Source organism: Neomonachus schauinslandi, chromosome 15 (genome assembly GCF_002201575.2).
Source record: "Neomonachus schauinslandi chromosome 15, ASM220157v2, whole genome shotgun sequence".
In the NCBI taxonomy this organism is placed as follows: Eukaryota; Metazoa; Chordata; class Mammalia; order Carnivora; family Phocidae; genus Neomonachus; species Neomonachus schauinslandi.
The window spans coordinates 43,064,802-43,092,503 of record NC_058417.1 but is presented as its reverse complement, the minus strand read 5'-3'; the positions used below and the strand labels follow the sequence as shown (position 1 = coordinate 43,092,503).

General features: G+C 58.1%; 2 protein-coding genes across 2 annotated transcripts in view; both read right to left on the bottom strand.

The window, feature by feature from the left end:
• Positions 1-1,152: 1,152 nt before the first annotated feature.
• On the bottom strand, positions 1,153-3,213 carry SPPL2C (signal peptide peptidase like 2C). Its single transcript, XM_021678369.1, has one exon. It carries the CDS (start codon positions 3,211-3,213, stop codon positions 1,153-1,155), a length of 2,061 nt encoding a protein of 686 aa, XP_021534044.1.
• A 9,267-nt stretch (positions 3,214-12,480) lies between these two features.
• CRHR1 (corticotropin releasing hormone receptor 1) overlaps positions 12,481-27,702 on the bottom strand; it is a 28,252-nt gene continuing 13,030 nt past the window's right edge. Inside the window, exons 4-13 of the mRNA XM_021678368.1 lie at positions 24,239-24,324; positions 18,013-18,119; positions 17,190-17,310; positions 16,811-16,964; positions 16,464-16,524; positions 14,326-14,398; positions 14,069-14,154; positions 13,729-13,864; positions 13,510-13,551; positions 12,481-12,627 (exon numbers count right to left, since the gene is read on the bottom strand). Coding sequence (XP_021534043.1) covers positions 12,487-12,627; positions 13,510-13,551; positions 13,729-13,864; positions 14,069-14,154; positions 14,326-14,398; positions 16,464-16,524; positions 16,811-16,964; positions 17,190-17,310; positions 18,013-18,119; positions 24,239-24,324 — 1,007 coding nt within the window. The 3' untranslated portion in view covers positions 12,481-12,486. The remainder of the gene's footprint in view (positions 12,628-13,509; positions 13,552-13,728; positions 13,865-14,068; positions 14,155-14,325; positions 14,399-16,463; positions 16,525-16,810; positions 16,965-17,189; positions 17,311-18,012; positions 18,120-24,238; positions 24,325-27,702) is intronic.

The window sequence follows — 27,702 nt, the reverse complement described above, 5'->3', positions numbered from 1 at the left end:
GCGACACACTGTAGGTCAGCGGTAGAACTGGAATTTCCGGTGGGCAGCTGGCTCAAGGACCCTAACCATTGTACCGCACTGCCTCTCACCTCCAGCAAAGCTTCCTCCAGGAGGCCTTCCCTGACCCCAGAGTTCATTTCCTTTGTTAAGCAACACAGGACCACACCATCCAACCTAAAAAACCATGGGGTCCTCAAGAGGTCATCTTGTCTGTGCCCCTGCCTCCAATAGACACGGTATTATAAGTCCCATTTTGAAGATGAGACTAGGATTCATGTCCAGAATCAGTGAAGGGAGTGTGGGAAGTAGAGCCCAACCTTCTAAATTCCACTCAGGTTCCGATCTCTCCCTCCCGGCTGTGAGATGATTCTCGGGTTGTTTCTGGTCTGTTCTCAGCTCCGCATGCTTCCCCAGCTAGACAGCAACCTCCTTCTGTGCTCCCCACAGGGTGGTGCACACAGCAGGTGCATACTCAATGTCTGTGGCTGCAACGGGTGGATGAGTACAGGGACATGCTGGGTGTGTGCTGCGCTATCCAGGAAGCCTCGAGCAGGGATGTTTGGGGGGAGAGGGTGGATGTGAGCTGGCAATGGAAGGGTGTCTAAGAGTGTTTTAGTGAACCTGGGTTAGGGTATTTCTGTCTGGGACGAGAAGGACATCCCAGCCAGAGGGAATAGCATGTGCAAAGAGAGAGAGGGGAGGGGGAGGACGTGGTGTGATCAAGGAACAGTAATGGTTCTGCTGGACCTGAGCATGAGGTGGGGCTGGGACCCCAGGGATGGGGCCTGTCAGTTAGGCCGAGGAGTTGGGGCCCTGGCGTGGGGGTGGGCAGGTGGGGAGAGGGCAAGTGGCTGTCCAGTAAGCCCTGGGAGCAATTCCTGACCTTGCTGAGTAACTTCGTGCAAGTCACGTGCCCTCTCTGGGCCTGTTAACCACTCTGCACAACCGGGGGCTGGCACCCAGCCTCAGAACCTTCTGGGCCCCGCATGGAGTTATTCTGTGGTCGCTGCTTTCTTCCAGTCACAACAGACAACGGAGCTCTGCGGGGTAGATATGGAATATCTTTAATGCCCCCATTTCTTTCTGGCCACGTGCAGCTGCGCTGACGTACCCTGCCAGCCCTCCCAGAGGCACGCGTCTCAGGGTTCCCGTTCACAAGGGAGCCTGGGTCGACATGCTCTTCGTTACCTTCAAGCCCTTCCTCTTGTGGAGCCCCGTCCAGGGCAGGCCAGCGCCGTGGGCCTGGGGCTGGGCCTGAGCGTGGCCCAGCTCCGAGGGCGGTGGCATCAGCAACCTCATCGGTCTCAGCATGGCGGTCGGCGTCTGTGGCGTCGGCTCCTCCGAGGCCCCAGAGGAGGCAGGAAACAGTTCATCAGGGTCCAGGTTGGCATCGCTCCAGCCCTCGGAGCTGTCCCTGTGGCCATCCGGACCAGCGGCTTCATCCTCAGATACGGTGGCAGTCTCGGCCATGTCCTCCTCCAGGTTGCTGTCCAAGTCCCCTGCTGGGTGGCTGGTGGCGCCCTCAAACTTGCTGGCTGGGTGGACGTCTGCTGTATCCTCCTGCTGCTTCTCCGAGCCAAGTGAAGGCGCGCCACGGAGCCCCGCCACGGGCTGGGCAGGTGTCTCGGCTCTGCCTTGGCCGGTCCAGAAGAGGGTGAGCTCTTGGCGGCAGGCAGCCACGGCCAGGCTGGTGAGCAGGGTGCTGGACACCAGGTACAGCAGGGCGGGCTGGCCCATCTGCATGAGGACCATGGCGACAAAGGTGACCAGCAGGCCCACGGCGTAGGCCACGGTGCAGGCCATGAAGTAGACCTGGCGTGAGTGGATTTGCACATCAAAGCGGTGACAGTAGGCCACCAGGAAGCCAGGGACCACGATGTCGCCGAAGCCCAGGATGGAAAAGGGCTGGTCGCACAACGTCAAGGCCGAGAAGCTCAGCCGAGGCACTCTGAGCACCATGGGTAGCCTCTCGTGGCTCAAGGAATCCGTGGGGCCCGAGGCCACTTCCACCATGATGCTCTCCCCAGTCCTGGTGAGGAGCAGCGTGACAAAGACAAAGAAGACATCGAAGGCCAGCAGGGCCAGCAGGAAAGAGGCACAGTTCTTGAGTGTGGGCAGCCGTACCCGCCGCAGGACGAAAAGGCAGTAGGCCACACCGAGCGTGTCCTGCAGGAGCCAGGCCCAGCGGTCCTCATTGCGGTGGGCAACCCAGAGGGCGGTCACCGCGGCGCACAGGCCGGCCAGTAGCAGCAGGGGCAGCTGCAGATGGGCCCGCTGGCTGGCCACGGGCTGCTGGGATCGCTGCAGGGGAAGGTGTCGCACCAGCTGGGCCAGGCAGGTGTAGAGGCCGGTGCCCGCGCCCAGGCCGAAGATGGCGATCATGACATAGACGAAGCGGTCATAGAAGAAGTAGAGCAACAGCATGATGGAGCAGGACACGGTGGCCACGGCCCCCGTCATGGCCGGCGTGAAGTCCACTGGCACGTCCTCGTCTTCTCCCTCCTGTCCCCCCGCGGCCGCCGCCGCCGCCGCTCCCTGCTGATCGTGCCCGCCGGGCCCCCCTCCTCCTCGGGCCTGGCACCGCTGCAGCTGGTCCGCCTCAGTCAGGCCCGCCCAGTAGCCGCCGGCAGCCACGGTGCCCACAGCCAGGATGAAGATGACCACCACGTTGTAGTCGAGGATGGGCTCGGGGGGCGCATACAGGGCCACGCGGACCACGGCGCTGCCGTGGGTGTGGCTGAGCATGTCAAGCATGTCGGCGTGGCGGAGCACGGCCACGGGGATGGTGAGGCCCGGCAGGGGCTGGTGGGGGTCCTGGGATGCCAGGGTTGTGTCTGCACACTGTTGGCCGCTGACCCGGCTCACGATGAGCAGCCCGTGGGCGCCTTGGCCCTGAGCCAGCCAGCCCTTAGCGTAGGAGCTGCAGTTGCCCCTCATAACCATGGCGGTGGTGTGGCGGAGGGGCCGCTGGCTGGGGGAGCCGGGCTGGGCCCGGTGGGAGGAGTCCCGGCCCGGGCACCAGGGTGCCATGGTGCCATCGTGCAGGGGCAGGAGTGGGGCGTGGTGCAGGTCCCGCGGGAGGGTGACATAGTCGGAGCTGAACAGGACGCAGTAGTCCTTGCTCCAATTCTCTGACACCACGTGGACCACGCCGTACTCCGCCCGGGCCGTGGCGCTGGCGAGGAGGAGGAGGAAGCAGCCCAGGAACGCCATCCTCCTCAGCCGCCTACCGCTGCGTCCCAACGTGGTAGCTGCACCCAGGGGCTGGGTGTGGCCCCTCTGTCACAGAGCAGCCTGGCCTCCTGTCTGGGAAACTGGAGCCACACCTACCGAGTCACAAAGCGGCACAGCCAGGGCCCAGGGGCACTGCTTGGGAGCACAGGGTCCTTCCTCGGTGCCCGTCCCCCAGCCCTGCCTCTGGTAGAGAGGTCCCTTGGGTCCCCCCTCTCTGCTCAGCTCCTGGTGGGCCTGGATCAGGTACTTTGAAATAAGACATGAGAGGATGGGGTTGAGGATCCCAGACATGAATTCTGGACCAACTTTGACCCTTACGGACTGGGTAACTGGGCAGATGCTTCTCCTTTCTGCACCTCTGTTTCTTCAGCCGCCAAGAAATGAGAACACTGGACCAGAGGGTTTCTTTTTTTTTTTTTTTTAAGATTTTATTTATTTATTTGAGAGAGAGAATGAGAGAGAGCACATGAGGGGGGAGGGTCAGAGGGAGAAGCAGACTCCCTGCTGAGCAGGGAGCCTGATGTGGGACTCGATCCTGGGACTCCAGGATCATGACCTGAGCCGAAGGCAATCGCTTAACCAACTGAGCCACCCAGGCACCCCTAGACCAGAGGGTTTCTGAGGCCCCTGGGAGCCCTGGCCTCAGTGACCTTGCAAACTTTTATTGAGCACTTACTAAGTGCCACATACTTAATCTGTACGCATCACATCCTTTCAGGGAGGTATTACTATATCCAGCTGGTCTGAGGCTGCCTGGCGTCCTCCAAAATCCATGCTCCAAGTGACACGTGACCAGAATTTCATTTCTAGCTTCCCTTGGAGTTAGGAAAGGCCATATGGTCAAGTCCTTGCCAATGGAATTGAGCAGAAACGATGTGAGCCCCTCAGGAGCCTGGACAGAGATCATGAGGCTCCTCGTTTGTCTCTTCCCTTCTCACAAATCAGTCATGGGAAGGCCATTGACTATGGTGAGGAGGACATAGTCCTAAGGGATGGAAAGAGAGAAAGGAAAGGAAACGGGACCCTGGATATCTGCACAGAGCAGTGGTATGGGATGCTCACCATGGACTCTTGGACACATTATCTTCCTTAAGCCCTCGGCTCATTGTGGGTCTCTTTGTTATAGCAGCTTTACCTTACCTGAACACCCCCACTTCATGGGTGAGTAAACCTGAGCTCAGAGAAGCCCACCCCATAGGCCTCGGATCTAGCTCCCACACTGACCCCTCCCTTAGGCCTCGACCTGTCCAGGGAGCTGCCCGGCTCTTTGACTGCAGAAGGCCTCTTGGCCGTGCAGCTCTGCCCCCTGCCTGGAGGCCTCGCCCGCTGCTTATTCTCATCCTTCAGGCCTGCACCCCAATGTTCTCTCCACCACCGTGGCCAGGAGCAAACAGGCCCCCTTCTTAGCATTCATGATCACAATTCAGGTCTTTGCTTATGTGTTTCCCGGTTTATTTTCTGTGTCTCCCTGGTCGAGTTCCATGAGGACAGAGACCTTGTTCTTCTCTCTGCTGCTCTCAGATTCTGGAATAGCAAATGATACTCAGAAAATACGTGTGGGATGTGTGCATGAATGACCCTGCTTTTCAGTAGGAGGGACTGAGGCCCCGGGCAGTGAAGAGACTTTTCCAAGGTGACACGTGACTGGTAGAGACGAGATGGAAACCCAGGCTGTTGGGCGGAAGATCTTATGGCTAACGCTGCCATGCTCTCACATTGTGCTCAGGGGACGGTGGCCGGCCCGCTTGTCCCAGATGACTGGGACTGGCTAGCAGATGGGTGTTTTGAAAAAAATCGCTTGAAGATGGGACTCATTAAAAATTCACCCCCATACTTTACCTTTGGTATTTAGAGGTGAGAACTTTGGAAGATAATAGTGTCATGAGGGTGGAGCCCTCAGGAATGGGATTGGTTTCCTTATAAGAGACACAGGAGAGATGATCTCCCTCTCCAACTCATGAGGATCCAGCCCGATGGCGGCTGTCTGCAAACCAGGGAGAGAGCTCTCATGAGGAATGCACTCAGCTGGCACCTTGATCTCACACTTCCCAACCTCTCAGAACTGTGTGAAATTGTACTTGTTGTTTAAGCCCCTGGTCTATTTGTTATACAGCCCATGCTGACTGAGACAAAGTCCAGAATCAAGGTGTTGGCAGGGCCCTGCTCCCTCCAAGACTCTGGGTAGGACCCTTCCCCATGTCCTTCCTCACCCCTTCCTCATTTGGGTGGTGGCTGGCAATCCTTGGTGTCCCTTAGCTGCGGCCACATCCCTCACATCTCTGCCTCTGCTGTCACGGGGCCTTCTCCCTCGTACTGCATTGGGGCCCATCCGGTGACTTCATCTTAACATGATTACATCTGCAAAGACCTCATTTCCAATAAGGTCACATTTACAGTCCTGGAGTTTAGAATTCCAACATATTTTTAGGAACACAATTCAACTTAGAAAACACATTTTATTTTCACTTTCACAGAGCATCCAGTCACTGATCTCCTTAAGGCATCTGCTTTGATTACGGGTCCATCCCCTGGAGTTCCGAGTGGCCTTCCTTGTAAAATCCACACTGATGAGACACCATCCGTAACACCAAGCTTTGGGTTCTTTGCGGGGGCGGGGAGAGGGCCAGCTTCAAGGACCTTGCAAAGTGGTTGGCAACTAGAACCACGTGGACTCTGCCAATCTCCTCCCACCCAGGTATTTCCATTTGTCTCACCCCCACCTGAGTTGACAGCTAATTGTTTGTGTGACTCAGATTGTGTCTTTCAACTGAGCTTTCGAAAGAGACAACATTTCTCCTTGTTTGTGCAATTCTGTTTCATCCATGGCTATAACATTTAATTCAATTACAAACAGTAATTGCAATGACAAGGTAACTGTCAAAAATACGTTAGGGAACAGAGCCAGCAGACTGGTGAGCGTACCCTCAGCTGATGCGGGGACATGTGGCAGGGCCTGGGGACTGGGGAAGGCTGCCCACCGCTCCTTCCGTGGGCTCCCATGGAAACAAGACCTCTCTGCATTCCGGCACCTAGATCCGGGCACAGCAGGGCAGCTGGCCAGCCCCTTCCTGAGTGCTGTGATAAGAAAATTCTGTCTGGGCGCCTGGGTGGCTCAGTTGGTTAAGCGACTGCCTGCGGCTCAGGTCATGATCCCAGGGTCCTGGGATTGAGTCCCACATCGGGCTCCTGGCTCAGCGGGAAGCCTGCTTCTCCCTCTCCCACTCCCCCTGCTTGTGTTCCTGCTCTGGCTGTCTCTGTCTCTGTCAAATAAATAAATAAAATCTTAAAAAAAAAAAAAAAGAAAATTCTGTCTGGACCCCCGCTGATGTTCAGCTTAGACCCTCGCTCCAGGCCCCCACTCTCCCAACACAGGGAGTCTTGGATCTCTTAAAAACCGACCAGCACACCCACTGAGGTGGCTGTGGTTGAAAACACCAGTAGTAACAAGTTCTGGTGAAAATGTGGAGAAATTGGAACTCTCCTACGTTGCTGGTGGGCATGTGAAATGGTGCGGCCGCCCATAGAAAGCCATTTGGTGGGTCCTCCGTAAGTGAAACGTATGACCCAGCAATTCCATCCCCGGAGTACATGACAAAAGGATTGAAAACAGGTGTTCAAAAAAAAAAAAAAAAACTTGTATGTGAATATTCATAGCAGCACTTTTCACAATAACATGGACTAGGCGGAAAGAACCCAAGTGCCTTCAGCAGATGAATGGATAGTGTGGGCTCTATACGACAAAATGTCATTCAGCCATAAGAAGGAACGAAGTTCTGACACCTGCTATGATGTGGATGAATCTTGAAAACATTGTGCTAAGTGAAAGAAACCAGACACAAAAGGACAGATATTGTATGGTTCTACTTTTATGAAATATCCAGATTAGGGAAAGCTACAGAGACAGAAAGCAGGTTCCTGGTGGCTGGAGGCTAGGAAGGTGGGATGGGGAGTGACGGCTTAATGGGAATGGGGTTTCCATTAGGGTGATGAAAAAGTTCTGGAACTAGACCACTCTATGCCCCTATTTGGGGTTCAGAAACACAGGCTCCCCCAAAAGAGCCTGCTCCCGCCCTTCCTCCCTGATCTACCTTTGGGTTTCTGGTGTCCTGGCTCAAAGAATTCTCTTTAGGCTCACTCCCTCTGAGGCTCTTCCTGGGACCTGGCTCACTGAAGGCTTTTGGGTGTCTATCCAATTGCTGTTTCTCCAGATCCTCCCAACCCCCCCACCCCACGGCCCTGGAGCTCCTCCTCTCTCTGGCTGTTTGCAGGGGGCGCCCCGCACAATGCCCTGGAAGGCGCGGTCACTCAAGTGGCTGATGCTGGCCAGGGGCGATGTCTCTGCCTTTTGTTTGGGGACCTAGGGAACACCTGGAGCATTTATCTTTATCCACTCAGGGCAGCAAGGACAGCTGACTTCGCAGAGCAGGCCTTAGCCCAGTGCGGCTGCTCAGGAAGGGTGGGGAAGGCGCCCAGCTTACCTGGCCCACTCACTGCCCTCACTTCCTGGCCTAGCGCTGTCCTAGATGCATGTTCTAGAGATGGTACAGACACTGAGAAGGGACTGGATCCCCATCTGCTTCCTCCCCAACTACCGCAGTAATGAAGGCGAGTCTACCTCCACGTCATCCCCTGCCCTAGCTGGGCGCCCGCTCCACTCTCCCAGTCTCCTCTTGGTACGCTGAGCACACGGCCCCCACCCCTGCTTCTGCCCCCACCTGCCTTGGCCCAGTGGGCAATGAGGCTGGGCAGCAGGCATCCGTCCAGGACCCCTCGGAGGGGCACTGGGAGTGGGTGGCAGTCTGGTGGCCGAAGGTGGTCTCTGGAGTTATCTCCAAACAATGATCTCATTGACGTTTCCAACACACGTAGAGCTTTGAAAAATATACATGGTGCAGGCCTGTCTTGAGCCCGAGCCTGACCAGCTGGATCTGCAGAGGTTGGCGGGCTGTACAAGGTAGGGATAGCAGGCAGTGCTCTGGCATGAGACAGCCACAGGGCTGGGGCACTCGGAGGCTGGGCCGGGCTCAGGAGTGGGCTCCCTAGCACCCACGTTTTGTAGGGGCCAACTTCTACATCCACCTTTGTGTCTGCACGCTGTTGGTCCACACACTAGGGAAACCGAGGAAAATATGTAGGGAGGGTATTATTGGAGGGAACTATGGGGCAGAACTCCTGCTGCATAGGGTTAAACACGGTAGAGGCTGAGTGAGGCCAGCCTGGGCTCGCATCCAGCCATGCCGCTGCTGGGTGCCCTGGGGCAGGCCTTGTACCCTCTCTGTGCCTCCCTTTCCCCATCTGTTAAGTGGGGATAACAGCCCCTGCCTCACAGGGTGGTATGAAGAGCAGGTGAGGGGCTTGGCTGTGCCTGGCACCTAGTAAGCACTCAATCAATGATAGTATTGCTGGTGTTGAAATGCAGAGACCAGCTCCCGTTTCTCTTTGGACTGAGGGTGGGCAGTCGAGTTTGAAGTCAGGGGGCTCTATGAGATGATCCTGAGAGACCCTTGAGCTGGGGGCTGATGACCCCCCTGCCTGGGCTGAGCAGAGCCTGGGTGGGTGCAGGGAGACCCACAGAAGCTTCTGGTGGCCTGGACTGCACTGTTTGCAGTTAAGTATCATTTTAAGGAGTGGAGGGGTGGAGGATGTTGGGAAGGAGGGGAGTGTGTACTAGGAATCAGGATGGACGTACAGAATCCTCACTGCTTCCCCCAGCTGAGCTCAGCAACTGGACACTGGCCTTGCCATCTTTGGGCTGGTCCCATCTTCACCTGGGACTTGTCCCCAACCAGACAAGGCCTGGCTGAGGCCTCCTGCTGCCCCCTCCCCCCAGAGCTGCTCTATCTGTCCTGGCCTCCTGAAACCCAAGCCCAGTGCCTGCAGCCCACTGAGGGGGTGGAAAGAGCCCTGAGCCTTTGATCTCAGAGGGATCACCAGGCCTCAGTTTCTTTGGCTGTAAAATGGGATGGTTCCTGCCTCCATGAGTTACTTGAGGATTAGATAATAAATGCTAAAAAGGATTTTGCTGATTGCAAAGCAGTTTACAAAGCCCACAGTTAAGGTATTATTATCTGGATTCTAAAACCTCCCTCCCTCCCTAGCACGTGTTTTTCCCGCATCTGACTCCCTCCCCAGTCCTATCCCAGGGCATCTGACCCAGTAGCGGCAGTAGGACTGAGGAGGCCTGGAGGAGAAACCCCCAGGGTAGGGGCCATGTTGTCACACTCAGAGATGGAGGGGCCTGAACTAGAAAACCAAAACCCCACAGGGCGGTTTTTCCTCCATCTGTGCCCACGAAGGAGGGTCCCAGGGAGAAATGGGCTCGGGTGGGATACTCCAGAGACCACAGCCTCTGGGTGCGACGTGGAGAAGAGCTCTCCCAGGCTTGAGGGAGGGGCTGGTCCTGCAGTGACCCCCCCACACACACCCTGCAGCTGCCGGGCCTCTCCCCCAGTGTAGTGACGCGTGTATCCATCTGATCATCACACCCCCACTCACTCCCAAAGGACTTCTTCCCACCCAGTCCATAAACTGAACCTCAGGGCACAGTGACCCTCAGAAACTGCATCTGGGGGCCCATCTTCACCCTGGTCCCTGAGCCATGGGCTGCGGAAGGGTGAAACTCTGGGCTCCTGCCTGTGGCAGAGGAGATACAGTTCTTTGGGACCTGGATGTTCCTGAAGCAGCCCCTCCTCCCTTCAGTCTCTGAATGGGAGGCATCCTGAGGCTCACTGGGACCAGCTCGTGCCTGCCCGGGGCCCCCGAGCAGCTTCTCTGATGACTGTCAGCCTCGCCTTGGAGGTGGCCTCTGATGGCCCTCCAGAGCTGGTGGCTTCGCAGCTGGCTGCTGGGACTCGTCTTGGGGGTGCTGCTCCTCTCTGCCCCTTGTGCTGAGCCTGGCAGGGCTGATTGCACAGCAGGTGCCTGGAGGGGGCCCAGGAGGCACCAGCAGGAAAGGGGGCGGTGCCCCAGCTCGGCCCCCCAGGACCTCTTCGCCATGCAACCTCTTTCCAATGTCCCCCGCTCCTCCCAGGCTCTTCCATCCTTGGGGAGCCCCCGCCCCGACAGCCCAGCTTGTGCAGGAGAAGCTTCGCTTTCTCACTTCTTCGCTGGGTGAAAGGCAGAGTTGGGAAAGATGTCTCGATCCTGGGCACTTTTGGTCCCTCTGGTTTGACACGTCCCCCTCTGGGACTTCTCCCTCACCCCCCACTTGTTCCGGAGGCTGTCAGCCTATCTCTGTCCTGGTGCCTCTGGTCCCCTCCCTGCGTCCCTGGTCCGAGACCCAGGAGTGAGAGCCAGGCTGCCCTGTCCCTGGGTGCCAGGGCGGAGTTTCTGTGTCCCACCCTCTCTCCTGCCCCGGGAGCTGGTGCGGGCTGCCTTCCACAGCATGCTGCAGCGCCCAGGCCTTCTCTCCTGGTCTTGTGGCCCGTGTGGCTGGGGGAAGTGCACCCGGGAGCAGTCTTCCTCCCTTATGTCCCCTGGGGTGGGCTGAAGGCTGGGTGTGCCCCACTCCAACTCCCCAAGCCTCTGCAGTGGGATTATGCTCCGGCTGTCTCCCGCAGTGGCTGTGGGGTGGGCATCCTCCACTCCGCTGCCTCCCTCTCCTGGCCTCGTGCCCCCACCCGCTTCCTGTGCTCCCTTTCCCTGAATTGGTTCTGGAAACCTTGTCTCTGGGTCTGTTTCTGGGGATCTCAAGCCGAGACAGTGTCAAGGCCTCCCTAACTCTACCTCCTGCTCCCAGTTCGGCCCCTCCCTTGGGGCTGGGACACATTCCTGTCCGGTCCCATTGCCACACCTTGGCTCAAGCTGTCCCCATAGCCCCCGCTCCATCCACAGTGTCCTTGGCCAGCACTGTTCACACGTGGCCCTTCTCTCCCCACGACTCCCCCCTTCTTTAAGAGCCGTCTTTGTCAGCTGGGTCCGCAGACCCATGCCCCCAGTTGCTCACCTCGCACCCCATCTGGATGGGTGTGGGTGGTGTCAGGTTTCCCAGCCACACGTAGGCCCCAAAGACTGAAAAGCGGCCTCCATTTCTCTGTGTGCTCCCCACCCAGCCCCGCACAGTCCAGGCCTTCACGGATGCTGGTTATTTACAGCAGCCTCCCCCCCAGAGCTGACACCCTTATCTCCGAAAGCCCGGCTCCACTGGCCCAGTACCTCCGGCCACGAGAGGGTCCGGCGGGGCTGGCTGGTTGCCCTAAGAGCCAGCTGTCCTGCTCCAGGACACTCAGGCAGAGAGGGGCCAAGTGCCCTGCCCCTTCTCCTACCTTCGATTAGCTAATCATGCTGCCCCAGAGGCCATCCAGGGGACCACAAACTCCCTGCGACCAGCAGAGAGGCTGCCCCGGAGGCCAGACCACTGAAGCCAGCAGGCAGGGGGGCCCTGAGTATTCTCTGCCCCCTGAAAGGGAGACTGGCTTTGTCTGGGGCACACCCTGGTTCTTGCTCACAGGACACTCCGTCTCCCTCCAACCCCCATCTTCCCACACCGGGGGAGACATCAGGGACAGGAGGTGACAGAAAGCAGGGTGTGATATTGTGGGTGGTTAAGGAGGGGGAGCCTGAGTGGCCTGCAGGGGAGTAAAGGTCCAAGGGTGCAAGGCAGCAAGACAGGGCGTTTCTGACGGCAGTGCCACAGATGAAATCACGGTGGCTTGGGAGGATTTCTTGTGGTGTGTCCTATGATATGATGATGTCACCTGATTTCTAATGACCTTGCCTGGGGCTTCTAGCAACCTGGCCTTGGCTCCCACTGGTACTGGAAAGAGTTGCCAACACCCGGAGGCATCATCACGGTGATGCTGACACCAGAGTTTCCCATGATGCCCCTAGGACAGCGATTGGCACCCCCCGGGGGCTGAGAACAGGCCCCAGGTCCCCGGTGGGCTGGCCGTCTTGTGCTCTGGGAGAAGACACCTCTCGGAGGGACCCATGTGCTGCTTTGGATTTCCAGCTGGCCATTTCCACTCCATTCTCATTCCATCTCCAGGGAAGACTGGGGCACGGGGGAAGCCAGAGGCCCTGGACCCAGACCAATCCTAGAGATTATTTCCCGTTCATCCCGTGGCCCAGATTGTGGCTACTCTCACAGGCCTCGAACTCCTGCTCAGCCGGGGGTCGGGTGTGGGGTGGGTGCCCAGGCTGTCAGTGCCAGCAGCTTCTGGGGATACAGAGTGTGGGAAGGGGCTGCTCCCCTCCACAGACAGGGCAGCTGGCCAAGCCTGGAGCCCATCTTCCAGTCGCTGGCCCGCCAGCTCAGACCGCCGTGGATTGCTTGATGCTGTGGAAGCTGACCCGGGTCGGGGAGGTGGGGATGGACATGGCGCGGGCCACGCGGGCACGGATCGAGTGCTTGTCCTGCCATCGGTGCCACCTCTTCCGGATGGCCGAGCGGACCTGCGGGCACGGAGCAGAGCATGATGTCTGAGCCCGGGGGCCACCGCAAGCAGCTGTACTTGTGAGCAGTGCGCAGGTGTGCAGTGCACAGGTGAGCAGTGTACAGGTGTGCAGTGTGCAGATGTGAGATGCACAGGTGTGCAGTGCACAGGTGAGCAGTGCACAGGTGTGCAGCGCACAGGTGTGCAGTGTGCAGATGTGAGATGCACAGGTGTGCAGCGTGCAGGTGAGCAGTGCGCAGGTGTGCAGTGCACAGGTGAGCAGTGTGCAGATGTGAGATGCACGGGTGTGCAGTGCGCAGGTGTGCAGTGCGCGGGTGAGCAGTGAGCAGGTGTGAGATGCACGGGTGTGCAGTGCGCAGGCGAGCAGTGCGCAGGTGTGAGATGCACAGGGCGCCGAGCAGCAGGCGGTGACATTCACATCGTCAACGTTGTTTATTTGCATATTTGTTAGGATGATTTTTCTCAAGTGTTCTGAGAAGGGGTGCTTTCTCCCCATCCACACAAAGGCAAAGGCATCAACCGCCTTTGCCATGAAGAATTCCTACCGTCAGCACAAATGCATGCCCTGCCCAAGGGCTCAGCCCTTCCTGGTTTCAACAGGCCTTTTCATAGACTCACTGATGAGACTGAAGCCCAGGCTTCTGACCCCCTCCCTCCCCCATGCCAACTGTCCATGAGAGCAAAGGAGTGGGCTTGCCACTATAGGAACATGTGGGTGGATGGCAGGGACCTTCCTGGGGCTCCCAGCAGCATCCCCATTAGAGACTTGGGGGCAGGGAGGAGAGAACTGGCGTGTGGAGGGCAGGAGGAGGCTACAGACAATCGCAGGTCCCAGGAGGCCCCCCCACCATGCTGGGCTCTGGGGCCCCGGCGTCCTTACCTCACTGTTGAGGAAACAGTAGAATACAGACACGAAGAAGCCCTGGGGTGGACAGAGAAGGTGGGTCAAGGGACAGGGGCAGCTGTGGCCCTACCTAGCCTCCGGGCCACCCCCTTCCTCTCCACAGCCTCCTGCCCCTCCGGGCCCCTGCCTGGAAGAATCCCACCCAAGGGGGGATGGGGGACAGCCAGGGCCAGAGTGAGGGGTGGGCGGCGGTACCTGGAAGGATTCCAGGAAGGAGTTGAAGTAGATGAAGATGACCCGGGAGACCTCGTCCTCCCCAGGGTTCACGAAGAACAGCATGTACGTGATGCCCAGGAGGGGAAGCAGCACCAGAGTGGCCTTCACAGCCTTCCTGAGGTGGGGCGGGGTGGGGAGGCCCAGAGTCACGGCCCACCCCAGGAGGGGGGAAGAGGGCCGGGCCTGGGGGGAGGGGTACCAGGTCCCCAGAATGTCTGAGATGGGGAGCTGGGGTTTTCAGGAGGGGCTGTCGGACCTGTGTCCGAGGTTGGGATCTCTGGAGCCCCCGTGGTTGGGGGAGGGAGGCGGGCCGGGTTACCTGTACTGAATGGTCTCAGATGTGGTGGACGCCCGGAGTTTGGTCATGAGAATGCGGACGATGTTGAAAAGGAAGATAAAATTGATCTGTAATTAGAGCACACAGTGGGATGGTGTGGGCGTGTGTGTGTGGACAAGATGCTGGAGGCAGGCGGGGTGGACAGGGCAGGGCCTCGGTCTGCATAGGGACCCTGTCGGTCCACAGGAGACACTGACTGTCCCCCTCTGCTGCCCGCCCCCCTCCACCCAGGTTCTTACCAGCAGGACCAAGATCATGGGGCCCTGGTAGATGTAGTCAGTATATACCCCAGGCCTTTTGCCAAACCAGCACCTAGAAAGCCACAGAGGGGAAGTAAGTGGGGAGGTCACCTGGGTCCAGTTCAGCAGCATGGGGAAGGGCAGTGCTTGGCCAGGGCAGGACTGGGGCCAGAAGCCAGGAGCTGGGTGTCTCAATTCCAACCCCGGCAGAAGATCAAGATCCCACCACAATGCCTCAGTTATTCATCTGCAGAATGGACAGACAGCACCCTGTATTAGGAGATGTAAAGCTGGAAGCAGGCAATGTGGCGGGGGGGGGGGGGTTGTGGAAACAACCCCTGAGTGGAACAGGCCAGGGCTCAGCACACCACTGCTCTCCTGGGGCCCCACTGGGGCTCTGGCACGAGCCCCATCCTGGTGCCTGGTGCCCGTCACGCAGTGGGCCCCCGGCAGCCAGCGATCTCTGAATCCCTTATTTGCACCCCGAATGACCCCCAGGCCGAGATTCCACAAGTTTCACCTGTTTGAGAGCCAGAACTGCTTTTCATTTTCTTGAGTTTCCCTCCAGCAATCTCTTGGGGGATCTGGGGCGTGGGTTGGGATGGGGCACATGGAAAGTCCCATGTCCTTGTGCAGAGAAATGGCCCCCAGGGGATGCAGACCCACAGTGCTTAGAAACTGAGATTTTTATGTGAAACCTCTTGACTTTTTAAAGGTTTGAAATGGATTGCAGGTTTCAAAAAACACCATGTAGGCCAAATACGAGCTAGACCCCAGGTGGAGTCCTTAACCCCGGGGTCTACAAGTTCTTTCTGGTGTCTCACACCTGGATCCCTTATGCTGCAGTGTCACGACCTTACCACTAGATGGGGCTCCAGAGCCGCTCAGACAGACTTAAGATAGGCGCCCTTTACCCTCCGAGACACACTGGGCAGCTTTTTGAAACCTGCTCTTCCTGTCCTCCCCTGTACTCACTTGCACACCTGCAGGACAGGCACCATTGCCCAGGGTTTACGATGCTCCTGTGCCAGGACGCAACATCCCGGGCATGACTCCCAAGCCCCCAGTGGTTTCTGGCAGCTGGCCGCCCTCCCCTACCCCGTCGGCTGTGCCAATGCAGAGCAAGCCAGCCAGGCCAGAGTCAGGAAGGATCAGCCAGGCAAATATGAATATCATTTTCCAGGCTCCTTGTCGAGCCCAGTGAGGTTGTGGCGGCCCCCTCCCCTCTATGGGGGTGGGGAGGAATTGTCATTGTGACGGAGGCCACTTGGAACCCCACTTAGACAGCGGGTTCCTGAAAATGCTTTGGCACCTCCCCGGCTGTCTGTATCCACATTTTCTGCCTTTCTCTCAGTGATTCTCAGTCTTAGCAGCTAAAAATCACGGTGCCCGGGGCACACTCCAGACCAATTACGTCCCTCTCTTTGAAGGTCAAGCTTGGGCTTTGGTGTTTTCTAAAGCTTCCTGGGTGATTCTAATGTGAGCCAAGGCTAAGACCCACTACAGTAGAAATCTAATTTTCAGGAGCAATTGGGAATACCCAAGACCAAAGTCACTTCAGGACTTCAGAGCTGGAAGGACTCTATGAGATCATCAGGATTCATTTCTATTAAATCCATAGTACCTTTTGTAAAACAAATCTTAATATTCATAGAAAACATTTATATGGCCTTTACTATGTGCCAGACACTCTTTTAAAGGCTTACTACTATATGAACTCCTGTCATCCCCACAAAAACCCTTTGTGGGAGGCAGTTTTACTGGGATGCCCATTTTACAGATGAGGAAACTGAGGCACACCATAGTAACTAGCCCGAGGTCATAGAACTACTTAATGATGGGTCCATGGTTCAGAACCTGGGCCGTCTGTCTCCAGACATTGTCAGTAACGCTTATGCTGTTCATGAAATCCCAAGACAGATAAAGGAGCCTGGATCCACCTGTCTAGCCAGCCCCACCTCGAGTAGAGCACTGCTGGGGACCCTCAGATCGAGTCCAGCCCCCAGCACCCTCCCCTATATGGATAAAGAAACCGTGGCCCTCCAGGGAAGGTGATTTGGCCTAAGGTCCTTGGGGAACGTCAGGCGGAGCTGGGCTGGGAGCCTGGACCTCGGGGCTCAGGGGAGGAGGGGACTTACTTCTCATTGTCATAGTACAGCTTTCCGATGGCCCAGGCCACGATGATGGGGAAAGGCACACCTGGGGAGAGACCGGCTGTCACAGGGCTCATCAGTGGGGTCTGGGGGATGCAAGGTCTGGAGGAGCCTCGTGCGACCCAGAGCCTCGAGGTGGGCACGGGTTCCCCTGGGTAGAGCTCATACTCTCGCATCCAACTTGCTGCACCCCACCCGCAAGTAGGAGCAGAGGGCTGTGGTGCTCACCCCACCCCCGGACCTGGCCCTGAGCTCGCAGGCCCCCTTGCCAGCTGGCCAGAGTGTGGGTGCGGAGGGGACAGCCTGGCTGGGGCAGGGGCCAGCGCACTCACCCCAGCCGATGCAGATGAACATCCACTTGCGCAGCCGGTCCGTGGAGTAGGTGAGCACAATGGCCGTGTGCAGGTAGCAGCCCTCCCCGAACATCCAGAAGAAGTTGGTCACGTGGAAGTAGTTGTAGGCGGCCGTCACCAACCTGCACCAGCCCTACCACCACCCCCCCAGCAGAGATGACACTTAGAAGGGGGGAGGGGGCGTGGCAGCAGCAGCACCCCACCCTGGGTCTGGGGCCTCAGTAGGATGTGCTCTGCCCCCACCAGGGAACCATTCCTGTTTTATTGGGCCTCAAGGCCTGTGCCTGGCCCATTTTCCACCAGGGCCATCCCATCCAGACCCTTCCTCTGACCCTGGGGCTGCCCCTCCAGGACATACCACGTTGCTCTGGTGGACTTCGGGGCTCATGGTGAGCTGGACCACAAACCACGTGGCATTGCGCAGGATGAAGGCCGAGATAAGGTTCCAGTGGATGATGTTTCTTAGGCACCGGATGCTCCTGGGGGGCAGCAGGGGAGGGTGGGTGATGGAAGCAAGGGAAGGGAAGAGGAGCTGAGGGACGGGCCGCCAGCATCCCTCCAGCCCAGATGGGTTGATGGGGAAACTGAGGGCAGGGCTCACTGGCTAAGTCACACCGGGAGGTGGCAGCAGAACTCTCCTGATGCCCCACGGGGCCCTTCCTCCCGGAGACCCACCCAGACCTAAGCTCTGGTGGCAGAGCCTGCCACACAGTCGATGCTCCAGGGACCAGGGGCTTCTTGCTTACTGGGGATGTCCCTCCTCCCATGGCACCCCTCGTCTCCCTGTAGCTCCCCGCGTGCAGGCCTGACGCTCAGCTCCTACCCCTACCCCTCTTCCTGGCACTGCTGGCTTGCAATAGTGCTGGGCCCACGCAGGTTCGAACCCAAAGGGCTCCACCTTCCCGGCCTCCCAGATGGGTGCATCCCGGCATGGGTGGGGGTGGCACAAGGCGAGCCTGGGCTTCAGCCATCCCCCGTCCCCCTAGCAGTGACTGGGCTGGGGGGCAGCAATGGCCCTACCAGAGGTTCCAAGGGACCTGGGACTCGTCTATCTGTCACCCCCTCCCACTGAGGTGAGGGGGCAGGGGCCCCCCCCCGCCAGCGACCCCTCACCCAGAGCTGCCTCCTGCATCTCCCTTCTCTACCCTGCTCAAGTCCCGGGCCTACACAGCCTTTCTCACCTGAGCCGCAGAAAGAGGACAAAGGCCACCAGGAGGGCCACCAGGGAGATGCAGTGGCCCAGGTAGTTGATGATGACAGCGACATGGTAGTGTACCTTGCTCTTCTTCTGAGGTAGGGGAGAGGGACAGAGGTGAGACTCCCACACAGCGGCACCCCTGCACCCACTGGACATGTGAGGACAGCCCCCTCGGTGGCCGAGACGGAGTTGGTAATAACAGTAGTTACTCCCCTGCCCGAGCCCCGGCGTGTGTCGTGCGTGGCCCTGGAGCTGTGCCGTCCAATTTGAGGCTATTGTCTGTCTGTCTGTCTGTCTCTGAATCCCACGCCCTGACCACTGCTCCGTCCTGTTGGACAAATACCGGCTACCTCGGGGCTCTGCATCACACAGGGGTGCCCACTCCATGTACACGGCTCTCACACTCACCTTTCCCTTCTGCCCAAACACCAGGGGGCCATCCAAGGTCCCTCAGCCTCGAACCACCTCTTAACCAGCATGACAGACTGGCGAGGTGCTGAGGCTACAACTGTGTCCCCCACCCCATGATGGGGGACCGGTGGTCCCCAGTGCCCAGCTCTAGGCAGACAGGTCCCGAGAGGGCAGGGCCCACGGAGCCAGAACCGGGCACACAGTGGAGCTCCATAACTGTGTGAAGGAAGGGGAAATGGTTGTTGAAAGCGGCTGGCTTTGCAAAGTGGGGGAGGGGCCCTGTTAGCACCTCCTCCCCTTATCCTTTCAGGGTTCTGGAGTGGGCCAGGCCATGAGGACACTGGCCAGTGGTGAGAAAAGGGTAAGTTCACAAAGGCCTTGTTCAACCTTTCAGGGACACTGAAGAGCGCCTGGCTCTCCATAGAAATTCCTATTGGGATTCCAGAATCCTTGGACGTCAGAACTGGTCCTAAGGATCGAGTCCAGCTCCACTCTTCTTCCAGATGCGGAAACTGAGGCCCAAACTCACTCACCCAAGCTCGAAGGATGTACCTCTGCAGCAGGACGCCGAGCGGGCATCCGAGGAGAGGCCAAGCCCTCCCTCCCCCTGCTCTTCCCAGAGCCCACCACACCCCTTCTGAAGGCACGTCCTCACTGAAGAACCTCTAAGGGACTGATTTTCCTGGCAGAGGCTTTCAGGAACGTGGCAGGAAATCACATTAGCAACTCAGGCTCCGAAGGGTTGAGACCCACTGAGGTGTCAATGGAGGCAGAAAACAGAGAGAGAGAGAGAGAGAGAGGCAGACAGAGAAGCCATGGTGGAGGGGAGCGGGGGGAGAGGGGAGGGGAAGAAGAGCAGAGGGTATCTATCGCCACCATGCAGATGGGGAATGGTCTCTGAGTGCCTGGCAATAGATGCCAAATCCAAAGACTCCAGAAGATATGCACACATCCAGTCTGTCTGGAGCTGGTACTTAATTTCCTTTCATTACATTTTCTGCAAATCCATGCTGCGAAGCCCCTGGGGTAATAACAATGCCTGTGGGTTGGAACAGCATGATGCCCCAGCTCCGTTCACAGGCGCAGGTGAGCAAGCAGGATGTGCAGGGAACCCCTTCACCACCACATGCCATCAGCCTCCCCCCCCGACCCCCACTGCAGCCCGAGCCTGGGTTGTAGGTTGAGGTGGGATGAGTGGGATTTATTCAGCACCTACTCTATGCTGGGCACTGTGCCAGGGGCTTTACAGAGGCCATTGCTTTTCTTTCTCACGACGGCCCTCAGAGACTGTCCTTCTGTCTGTTTTTTCCAGTTGAAGAGGCTGCATAATCGGCCCAAGCTGCCTGGCCAGCTCCTGGACCCCCTCCTCCCATGCCCCCCCCCCCAGCCGTGGTGCATTTCTGAGAGACAAGCAGTGCCCAGGATCCTCGGGGGGCTTCTGCAGGGAGCATGGGGGCGAATGAGGGGTTTTCTCCACCGAGGCCAAAAGGGGAGAACTGGGCCGACCCATTCAGGGGGCTGCCTCAGTGTGACTCCTCCAGGTGGAAGGCCCCGGCCGAGCCCAGCCCCTCGTCTGCCACACCAGCCTGGTGCGGTCTGAGAGATGGTAGCCCAGCAGCCCGCGGGGTTACAGTGCCAAGAGCCGGGGGAGACTGCCCAGGACGCGGCGGGGCCACCGCAGGAGATGGCCAGCCACGCTCAAGAGAGAGCCCGGCATCTTGGAGACGGTCAGCAATAGCCTGAGACGAAGAGCCCGCAATATCTTAGGAGCCACCCAGCGACACTCCAAGAGACCCTTCTGACGGCCTGCGAGACGGCCACCGTTAACTGCAGAAGCAGCCGGGACAGCTGAAGGACACATGGACACAGCCAGTCCCTGAGAACCTGACCAGCACTGTCCCTGTTCAGCGTGGAGACCGGCTGGTACCGTGAGGAAGGGGTCACAAGGTGGCTCTGGGTGGAGCCACTCCGCCATACTCTCAGTGACCAGGACCCAGTAAGGAATTAGTGCCCGGCCAGCTTCAACCAGACTCTGCAAGACACACCTTGTCCCAAGTGGTGGCCGCGTCCAACCTATCCCAATGCCTTTGCAGGATGACTCTGAGTGCTCGCTACGGCCTTCCCCCTGCTCCCGCCCCGGTCTCTCTCCCACCTCTGCCTGTCCCACTCTGTGGCGCTCTCCCTCTCTCCCTCTCTCCCTCTCTCTCTCTCTCTCTCTCTCTCTCTCTCTCTCTCTCGTTCCCTCACCCCACCCGTGGGCACTCCAGCCCCTTACTCCTCCAGGTGTGGTCCCCAGACCAGTGACACCAGCATCACCCGGGAGTTTGCAAGAATCTGAAGCCCTGCCCCAGACCCATTGAGTCTGAACCTTCATTTTAGCCAGAAGCCCCAATGATTCTTAAGCGTTTCAGAAGTTCTGGTCCAACCAACACTGCTGTGAGCAGTGAACCCCAGCTCACAAGCCTACACCCCCAGAACCCCTTTCATGTGGCATCAAGGTGTGCCCTCCCAGGAAGTGCCCGGACTCCCCAGATCAGCAGGTGTGGGTGAGGGAAGCAGAGCATGTATAAGTGTCACGGGAGGTGGGGGTGAGTCTGGGCTGTGGGGGCGGGGTGGATGTCACTGCAGGGAAGGGAAACTGTGTCTGGGGGGTGCTGATATGGAGAGTGGGGGCCAGTGCAGGGGGTGGGGGGTCAGTGCCATTCCCAGGGTTGGGCCATCAACAAGTCAAGCTTCCCAGCTGGGGGCTTGTACCCTGGTGGTGGCGGCCGTAGGCAGTCTCCTCCCTGGCCTGGCCTCTGGGCGCCCTCACGAGTCCCATTTCATGGGGCAGCCCTTCTTCAAATCCATTATCTGCAATCCCCTGGGGCACTGGTGCTTAATTAGGGCTTAGCCCAGGCCCCAGAGCTGAGAAATCAGCTGCTCCGTTAATTGGAGACTTCTCTTCCTCTTCTTGATAGCTCAGGAGTGGATGGGGAATCTTGAGAGTGGGGAGGGGTCTGGCTACAGGCTAGAGGCTGGCAGAAGGGAATGGCATTTTCAGTAATTAAATTAATTGATTACCCAGAGTGCCAGGCAGCTGGGCTGGCAGGGGCTGCCCGGGAAAGGGGTGGGTGGCAGCCCCCACCGAGTCGGTAAGCAGAGGAAGGGGGTGCCCGTGTTACCTGGTCTCCTCATCAACAACCCCCCACCCCCCAGGTGTACCCTACAACCTCCCCTGACCCCTGGGTGAGAGGAGAGGCAGAGGGATGGCGCATGGATGGAGCGCCCTCCACAGACCAAGACACAAGCGGACGTGACCCTCTCTCTCTGGGCCCTTTTACAGACGAGGAAGCTGGGCCTTGGTGAGGCTAAGTTGCCCACCCAGGGTCACACAGAACATGTGCTGGAACCAGAATCCAAACTGCAAACCAGCCGCCTCCTAAGCCCATGCTGTTCCTGTTATCCTGCCAAAGAGGGGACTGATGAGAAGCTGGTGTTCCCCAATCCTCCTTCTCCCCCTAACCCCACTGGTAGAGAGAGGGAGAGATCCCTGTCATGGCAAAAGGGGTGGGAGCTACAGGGTGGTGTCCCCCATCAGCCAACTAGAAGGATGGGGCTTCAATTAGAGCAGGAGGGATTTGGGTGAACCGTGAACTTCCTCTGACATTCAGGGGGCTCCATGCAGGGGGAAGGCAGGGAGCAGCTGTGGCCCTCCAGCTTTTCTCCTTTTCAAGAAGGCGACAGATGCCTCCTCCTCGGGGGTCGGGGGAGGGCAATTTGTTTTAAGCCAGGAGGCTGGCCTGACCTGCAGTTGGAGATACATCATTGCCTCAGGCTCTGCACACCCAGCAGGACAAGGTGGGGTGCAGTGGAGGGCTGAAGACTTCTTGCCTTGACCGTGCCTCCCCCATACCTTCTCCCCATGGGTGTGAGCTGTGGTCTGAGTTGTCCACAGCACTGACCTCGCTTTCTGCCTCGTCTCCTGGGTGCCAGGTAAGGAGCTCCCCATCAGGCTGAGTGGTCTTCTTGCCCAACCCCGCCCCAGATCTTCCGGCCCAATTATGTTTCTTGACCCCACTTTCCTCCCTCAGTACCCCCCAGGGGTGGGGGTGCCCTCATCTGCAACCCCAGGACTTCCCAGGCTGGCTCACTATGTGGGTGCTTAGCACCCTGCTCAGGTCAGGGGGGCCGGGCCAACCCACCATGGCCTGTAGGGGACCACGAGACTGGCCTGTGAGTGGAGATACCAGCAAACCTCTCTCAGGCATCCCTAGTAACTCACCCTGCCAAAGCAGCCCCACCAGAGAACGTGCCATTCTTCTAAGCTAAACTGTGCCCTATGTCTGCAGCTTCAGGAAGGAGACAGCAGAGTCCCAGTGGCTCAGTGACAAGAAGCCAGGCAGCCTGGGGAAGGGGGTCACCAAAGCACCCAGGGCCGGGTGGGTGCAAGGTGGGGAAAGCCGTTCTTCCTCCACCAACCTCACTTCCCACTGAGCACCTGGTGGGGGGCAGAACCAAGCCTCCACTCCAAAGCCCAGGTTCTAGGCTCTGACTCTCTCTGGCTGTGTAACCTTGCGTGAGCCACTCCCCCTTTCTGGGCCTCAGTCTCCACACCTGCAAGGTGAATGGGTTGCACTAAATCAGAGTTATTCACTGCCCCCACCCCCATCAGAAGGTCCCCTGGGACTCTGTACGTCCTCCTTGGAGATTTTGATTTATCGGGTGTTGGACGAAGCCCTGGGGCCTATATTTGAACAAGTGCTCTGTGTGGCTCTTATTACCAGGCAGATTAAGCGAGGATGGAGGGTCTCCAAGGTCCCTTCCAATTTAGATCTTTTAAGCGCTGGAATTCTCAGGACCGTGTGGATCCGCCCCCTTCCTCCATTGCCCAGATGCCTGGAGCCCTCACACAGCCTGGGGTGTCCTCCCGTCTGTCCTTTGCTTTCTGCTCACTCATTTTTCCAGCTCCATGACCCTCTCCTTCCTCAGCACCTACTGAAAGGGTGCGTGGAGATGGAGGGGAGGGGGCACGGAGGATGGAGGCAGCAGCAACACCAGATACACCCGTGCCTCTGCCAAATGCCACCCTGAAGAGATTATTCATTGCGGCGCTGTTAGTAATAACCAGACTGAGGATAAAGATTGGTTAAATAAACGACGGCACATTTTGCACAATGTGGTATTACGCAAATGTAAAAAAGAATGAAGAGGCTCTTTATGTACCGATAGGGAACAGTCTCCAAGACGTTGGGTCGTATGCAAAAATCAAGGTGTCAGACAGTGTGGAGAACATGCAACATTTGGATTAAAGCAAAAAAGAGTATCTCTGTATGTAATTACTCACATACGCAGACAATGTCTCTGGAAGAACACCTAAGAAACTGGCCTTGCCTCTGGGGAGGGAACCCAGTGGCCGGGACAGGGCGGGAAGGAGACTTCTCTGTGTTCCCATTTGTACCTTTTGAATTTTGTATTATGTGTAAGCACCATCTTGTCAAAAACATTTAAATATTTCAAAGCCTCTCCAAGGGCTTTTCCCAACGGCGCTGCTCCCCCCCACCCCCCGCCCGGCCGCCCGCCCCCATCTTTGGTTCTGACACAGCGCCCCCTGGCGGGACCTGGATGTGCCGCGCAGGTGGGTGATGGGTGGAAGGGGAAGGAGCAAGGACGCAACTCATCTGTGTCAGAGCCAGCTGCCGCCCTCTTGGCTCAGCCTCCCTTGGGGATGGCTGCTCACAGCCATGATGCTGGGCACCCGCACAGCAGACCCAGACCTGAGCTGGGGCCTCACCCACCGTCCACACTGGCAGCCTCACCTCCCCACTGAGGATCTCCTGGCACTCGGAGTAGTTCACGCGGGCGGCCCAGCTGCCATTGGCCAGGCACTCCCTGTAGCCGTTGTCTGGAAGAAGGAGAGAGAGTCAGAGTGAACCATGGGCTCCTCTCCCAAAGAGCAACCCAGGCATCCATCTGTCCATCAGTCCATCCATCTATCCATCCATCTGGGCCAACACAGAGGCCTGCTTGCTGGGGGACTCTGGAGTTGAAGCTGAGGAGAGGGGCTTCCCTACTACCCCCATCTTCTTGCCTCTTTCTGCCTGCTGGCCCCAATAGGGCTGCCCACTCAGGCTGCCATGATCGTGTCCATGCGGTGGGCCCCCGGGCAGACTTGACCAGCCTGCTGGGGCTGCTTCCTTGCAAGACCTTATGTGGCGGCAGATTATGTGGTGGGTGCCCTTTGGAGAAATGTCCCATTTTGGCATCTCACATGGTAGCAAAAGGGATGGTGAGAGCTGATGAGTTGATTCTCCCTCACGAGGCTGGGCATGCTATGGTGGAAGGGTACGTGGTGACAGCTGATGTGGCACATTGGAATGACTATCTGCAGTGAGGTTTCCCATGGGGGGGTCCATGTGGCAGTGTTTCACATGGGGTGGGGCCCACAGGGCAGGGGTTGGGGAAGGTCCTCGTGGTGGCATTTCTCTAACAGCAGGATTTATGTTGGGGGGTCATGTGTTGGACACATCCATGGTGGAGGTCTCTTAGGACAGGAAACGACAGGTGGCAAAAGTGGACTGGGGGATGTCACAGGGCGTGGGTCTCATGGGATCCACTACAACCAGCCTGGCACATGGCATTTGGGGGAAAAGACAGGAGGGCGCCCCAGGGAGGCGTGGGGGCCCGCACAGCCACCAGACTGGACTGCGGCCCGGAACTTGTCGCCTTCTAAGGAGATGGGGAGGAGCCCTGCCATCTGAGATGAGGCCTGGCTCCATGGCTCTGGGGTGGGTGGAGCTGCACAAAGGGTCCCTCTCACCCTCCCTCCTGCCCATACCCCCGGCAGGCACCAGGGCCCTAAAATCCAGGAAGGAAGGGACCAAAGGAGATCCAAATCTTGAGTCTTTTCTCCTTTGCCGGTGGAGGTCACCCTGCCTCACCTCACTCGGGCATTGGTGACTTTAAATATGTTTCCTAGAGTGAATTCTGGCCCTGAGTCCAGGCAGCACTGGCTAGGAGAGCAACTGAATCTTGAGCCAATCCCCTGCTGCAGGCCTTTCCATGGCTCACACTGACCCTCATGCCACATCCCCATCCCAGCAGAGCTCAGGGATGGCTGGGGAAGCTGCCTGAGTCCCAGTCCCTGAGCCCGGAGCCCGGCAGGGACAGAGCACTGTGTGGGAGACAGAGTGGGACGCCCTAGGTCCTGCTCAGTGCTGCTGGGCTGCGAGAGTGACCTCAGCCAGCCAGCCTCCCGAGACGCTTAGACCCCTCTTGTCATTTGTAAGGGGAAGGGCTTGGCCAACTGCTTCCCCAAGGGTGGGGGGTGTCCAGCCTGGACCTGCCTCTCTGCTGGCAGCAGCAGGACAAGAGGGAGATGATGGGGTGGTGGCTGGTGGGGGGAGATGTTGCTGCCTCCGGGAAAGAGGGAGCCACGGTCTGGCCCCGAGGACCACAGGGCCGCGGCCTCTCTAACGCACTCCCTGGCCACCCTGCTGAGAGGCTGCTCAGGCTGCAGCGTGCCAGTGGGAAAATGAGGCTAAATGCATTTTTAAAGCTCAGCTCAGCTTCCCTTCCCAGTAAAGTTGAGCCCTTGGGCAGAGTTGGTGAAGGAGCTGCTGATTCTCTCCTAATTGCTAAATGAGGGATAAGCTACCAGAGGGCTGAGGTCTCAGTGACTGGGATTTCAGGAAGGTCTGGGAGGAGGCAAGGAGCCAGGGGAATCCAGTGTGTCTGCCGTGGAGGGAACGTGCCTGGGACCAGAGGCCACTCTGGAATGTCTGCAAGGAAAGGGACTCTGGGCAGAGATCTAGTTGGAAGAGGCATGGGGAGGGGGGCTGGAATAAGGGGGTGGTTTTGCTTTAGGAGAGGGAGCATGAAGTAGAGTGAAGAGCATGGCTCTCAACCCAGGTGGCCCAGGTTCAAATCCTGATGCCACTCCTTCCTAACTGTGTGACCGTGGGCAAGTCACACACCTCTCAGCTTCCTTATGTGCTGCATAGGAATAAGCTTCGCAATGACTCCTGCCTCAGTGGCTGGGTGGGCATTCTTAGTTCGCACATGCAGAGCGCTTGGAGCTGTACCTGGCGCGTGGCGTGCACTATTATTTTCATTATTATTGTCTCTGAACTGTTACTTGTATAACCTTCTATAAGATTCAGGACATGTTACGTATCCCTGTCAAAGTGGGTACTGGTAGGGACTGCAAGAGATGCCCCTTGGTTCAAGCTCCCCTTTCACACCCCACATGTGGGGCGGGAGCATGGAGCCCCTCCTGGGCCAGGTCATCCAGAGGGAGCAGGTTTTGTTGGAAAGGGAGGAGGTGATCTGGAAAGAGAAACAGCTCCCCTAGCCGCAAGTCGTTGCCAGAGAGGATGCGACCTCCTTGTCTTTAATTGCTGAGCTGAGCAGTCCTCCCAGAGAGTCTCGGGAAAATGGATATTTTTGGAAAAGCTCCCATCCCTTTGAAGATCAGATGCAGCAGGAGGGAGGGCATTAAGGAGAAGGCCTGGAAGTCCTGGCAGTGTCTCATCAGTAAATGAATTAATTAGTGCCTAATGATTAGGTACAATTCTGGGTTCCCAGGCAGTACTGATTACACACGGGTGTGTCCCTCACTTTCTGGCACTGGGGGCACTTGTGAGGAGAGAGTCTTGCAGCCCTGGCTCCACGTCCAAGGACCATCACCCCCAGCCCCTCTCCTGGGAGCAGAGAGAGCACCTCACCTAAACCTCCCACCCATCCTGCAGGTGGAGAAACTGAGGCCTGGAGAAGGCAGTGCAGAGGGTTCCTTAGCCAGTTCCAGGTAGAGCTGGGGCTAGAATCCTGGAGTCTCAGCTTCCACTTAAGGCAGGGTGGGCTAATCAGCAGCTCGTGCCCAGACACTAAAGTCTTTCTTGGGGTCATGTCAAGTCACCCTGGGAGACAAGAGTGGAGTGAGCTCATGCGGAGAGGCAGGGCTGGAGCCATAGAGAGCCTGGCCGGCCCCACTCAGGAGTGTGGACTTGACCATGGAGGCAATCAGGAGCCACAGAAGGGTTGGATGGGAAACCAGGGTCAGAGAGCTGGTGCCTTGGACCAGGGCAGTGGCTCTGAGGATGGAGGGGAAGTCAGCTCCGACGTGAACATCACTTTGGAGGTGAAATTGACAAGACCCAGTGCTGCGGAGACAGAAGGGCCTCCTTCTGGGAGGGGCTTGCCTGTTCCACCTCCAAAGTCCCCCTCACGTCCGAGCTGCCTTCCCCTCCATCCTCAGAGCCACTGCCCTGGTCCAAGGCACCAG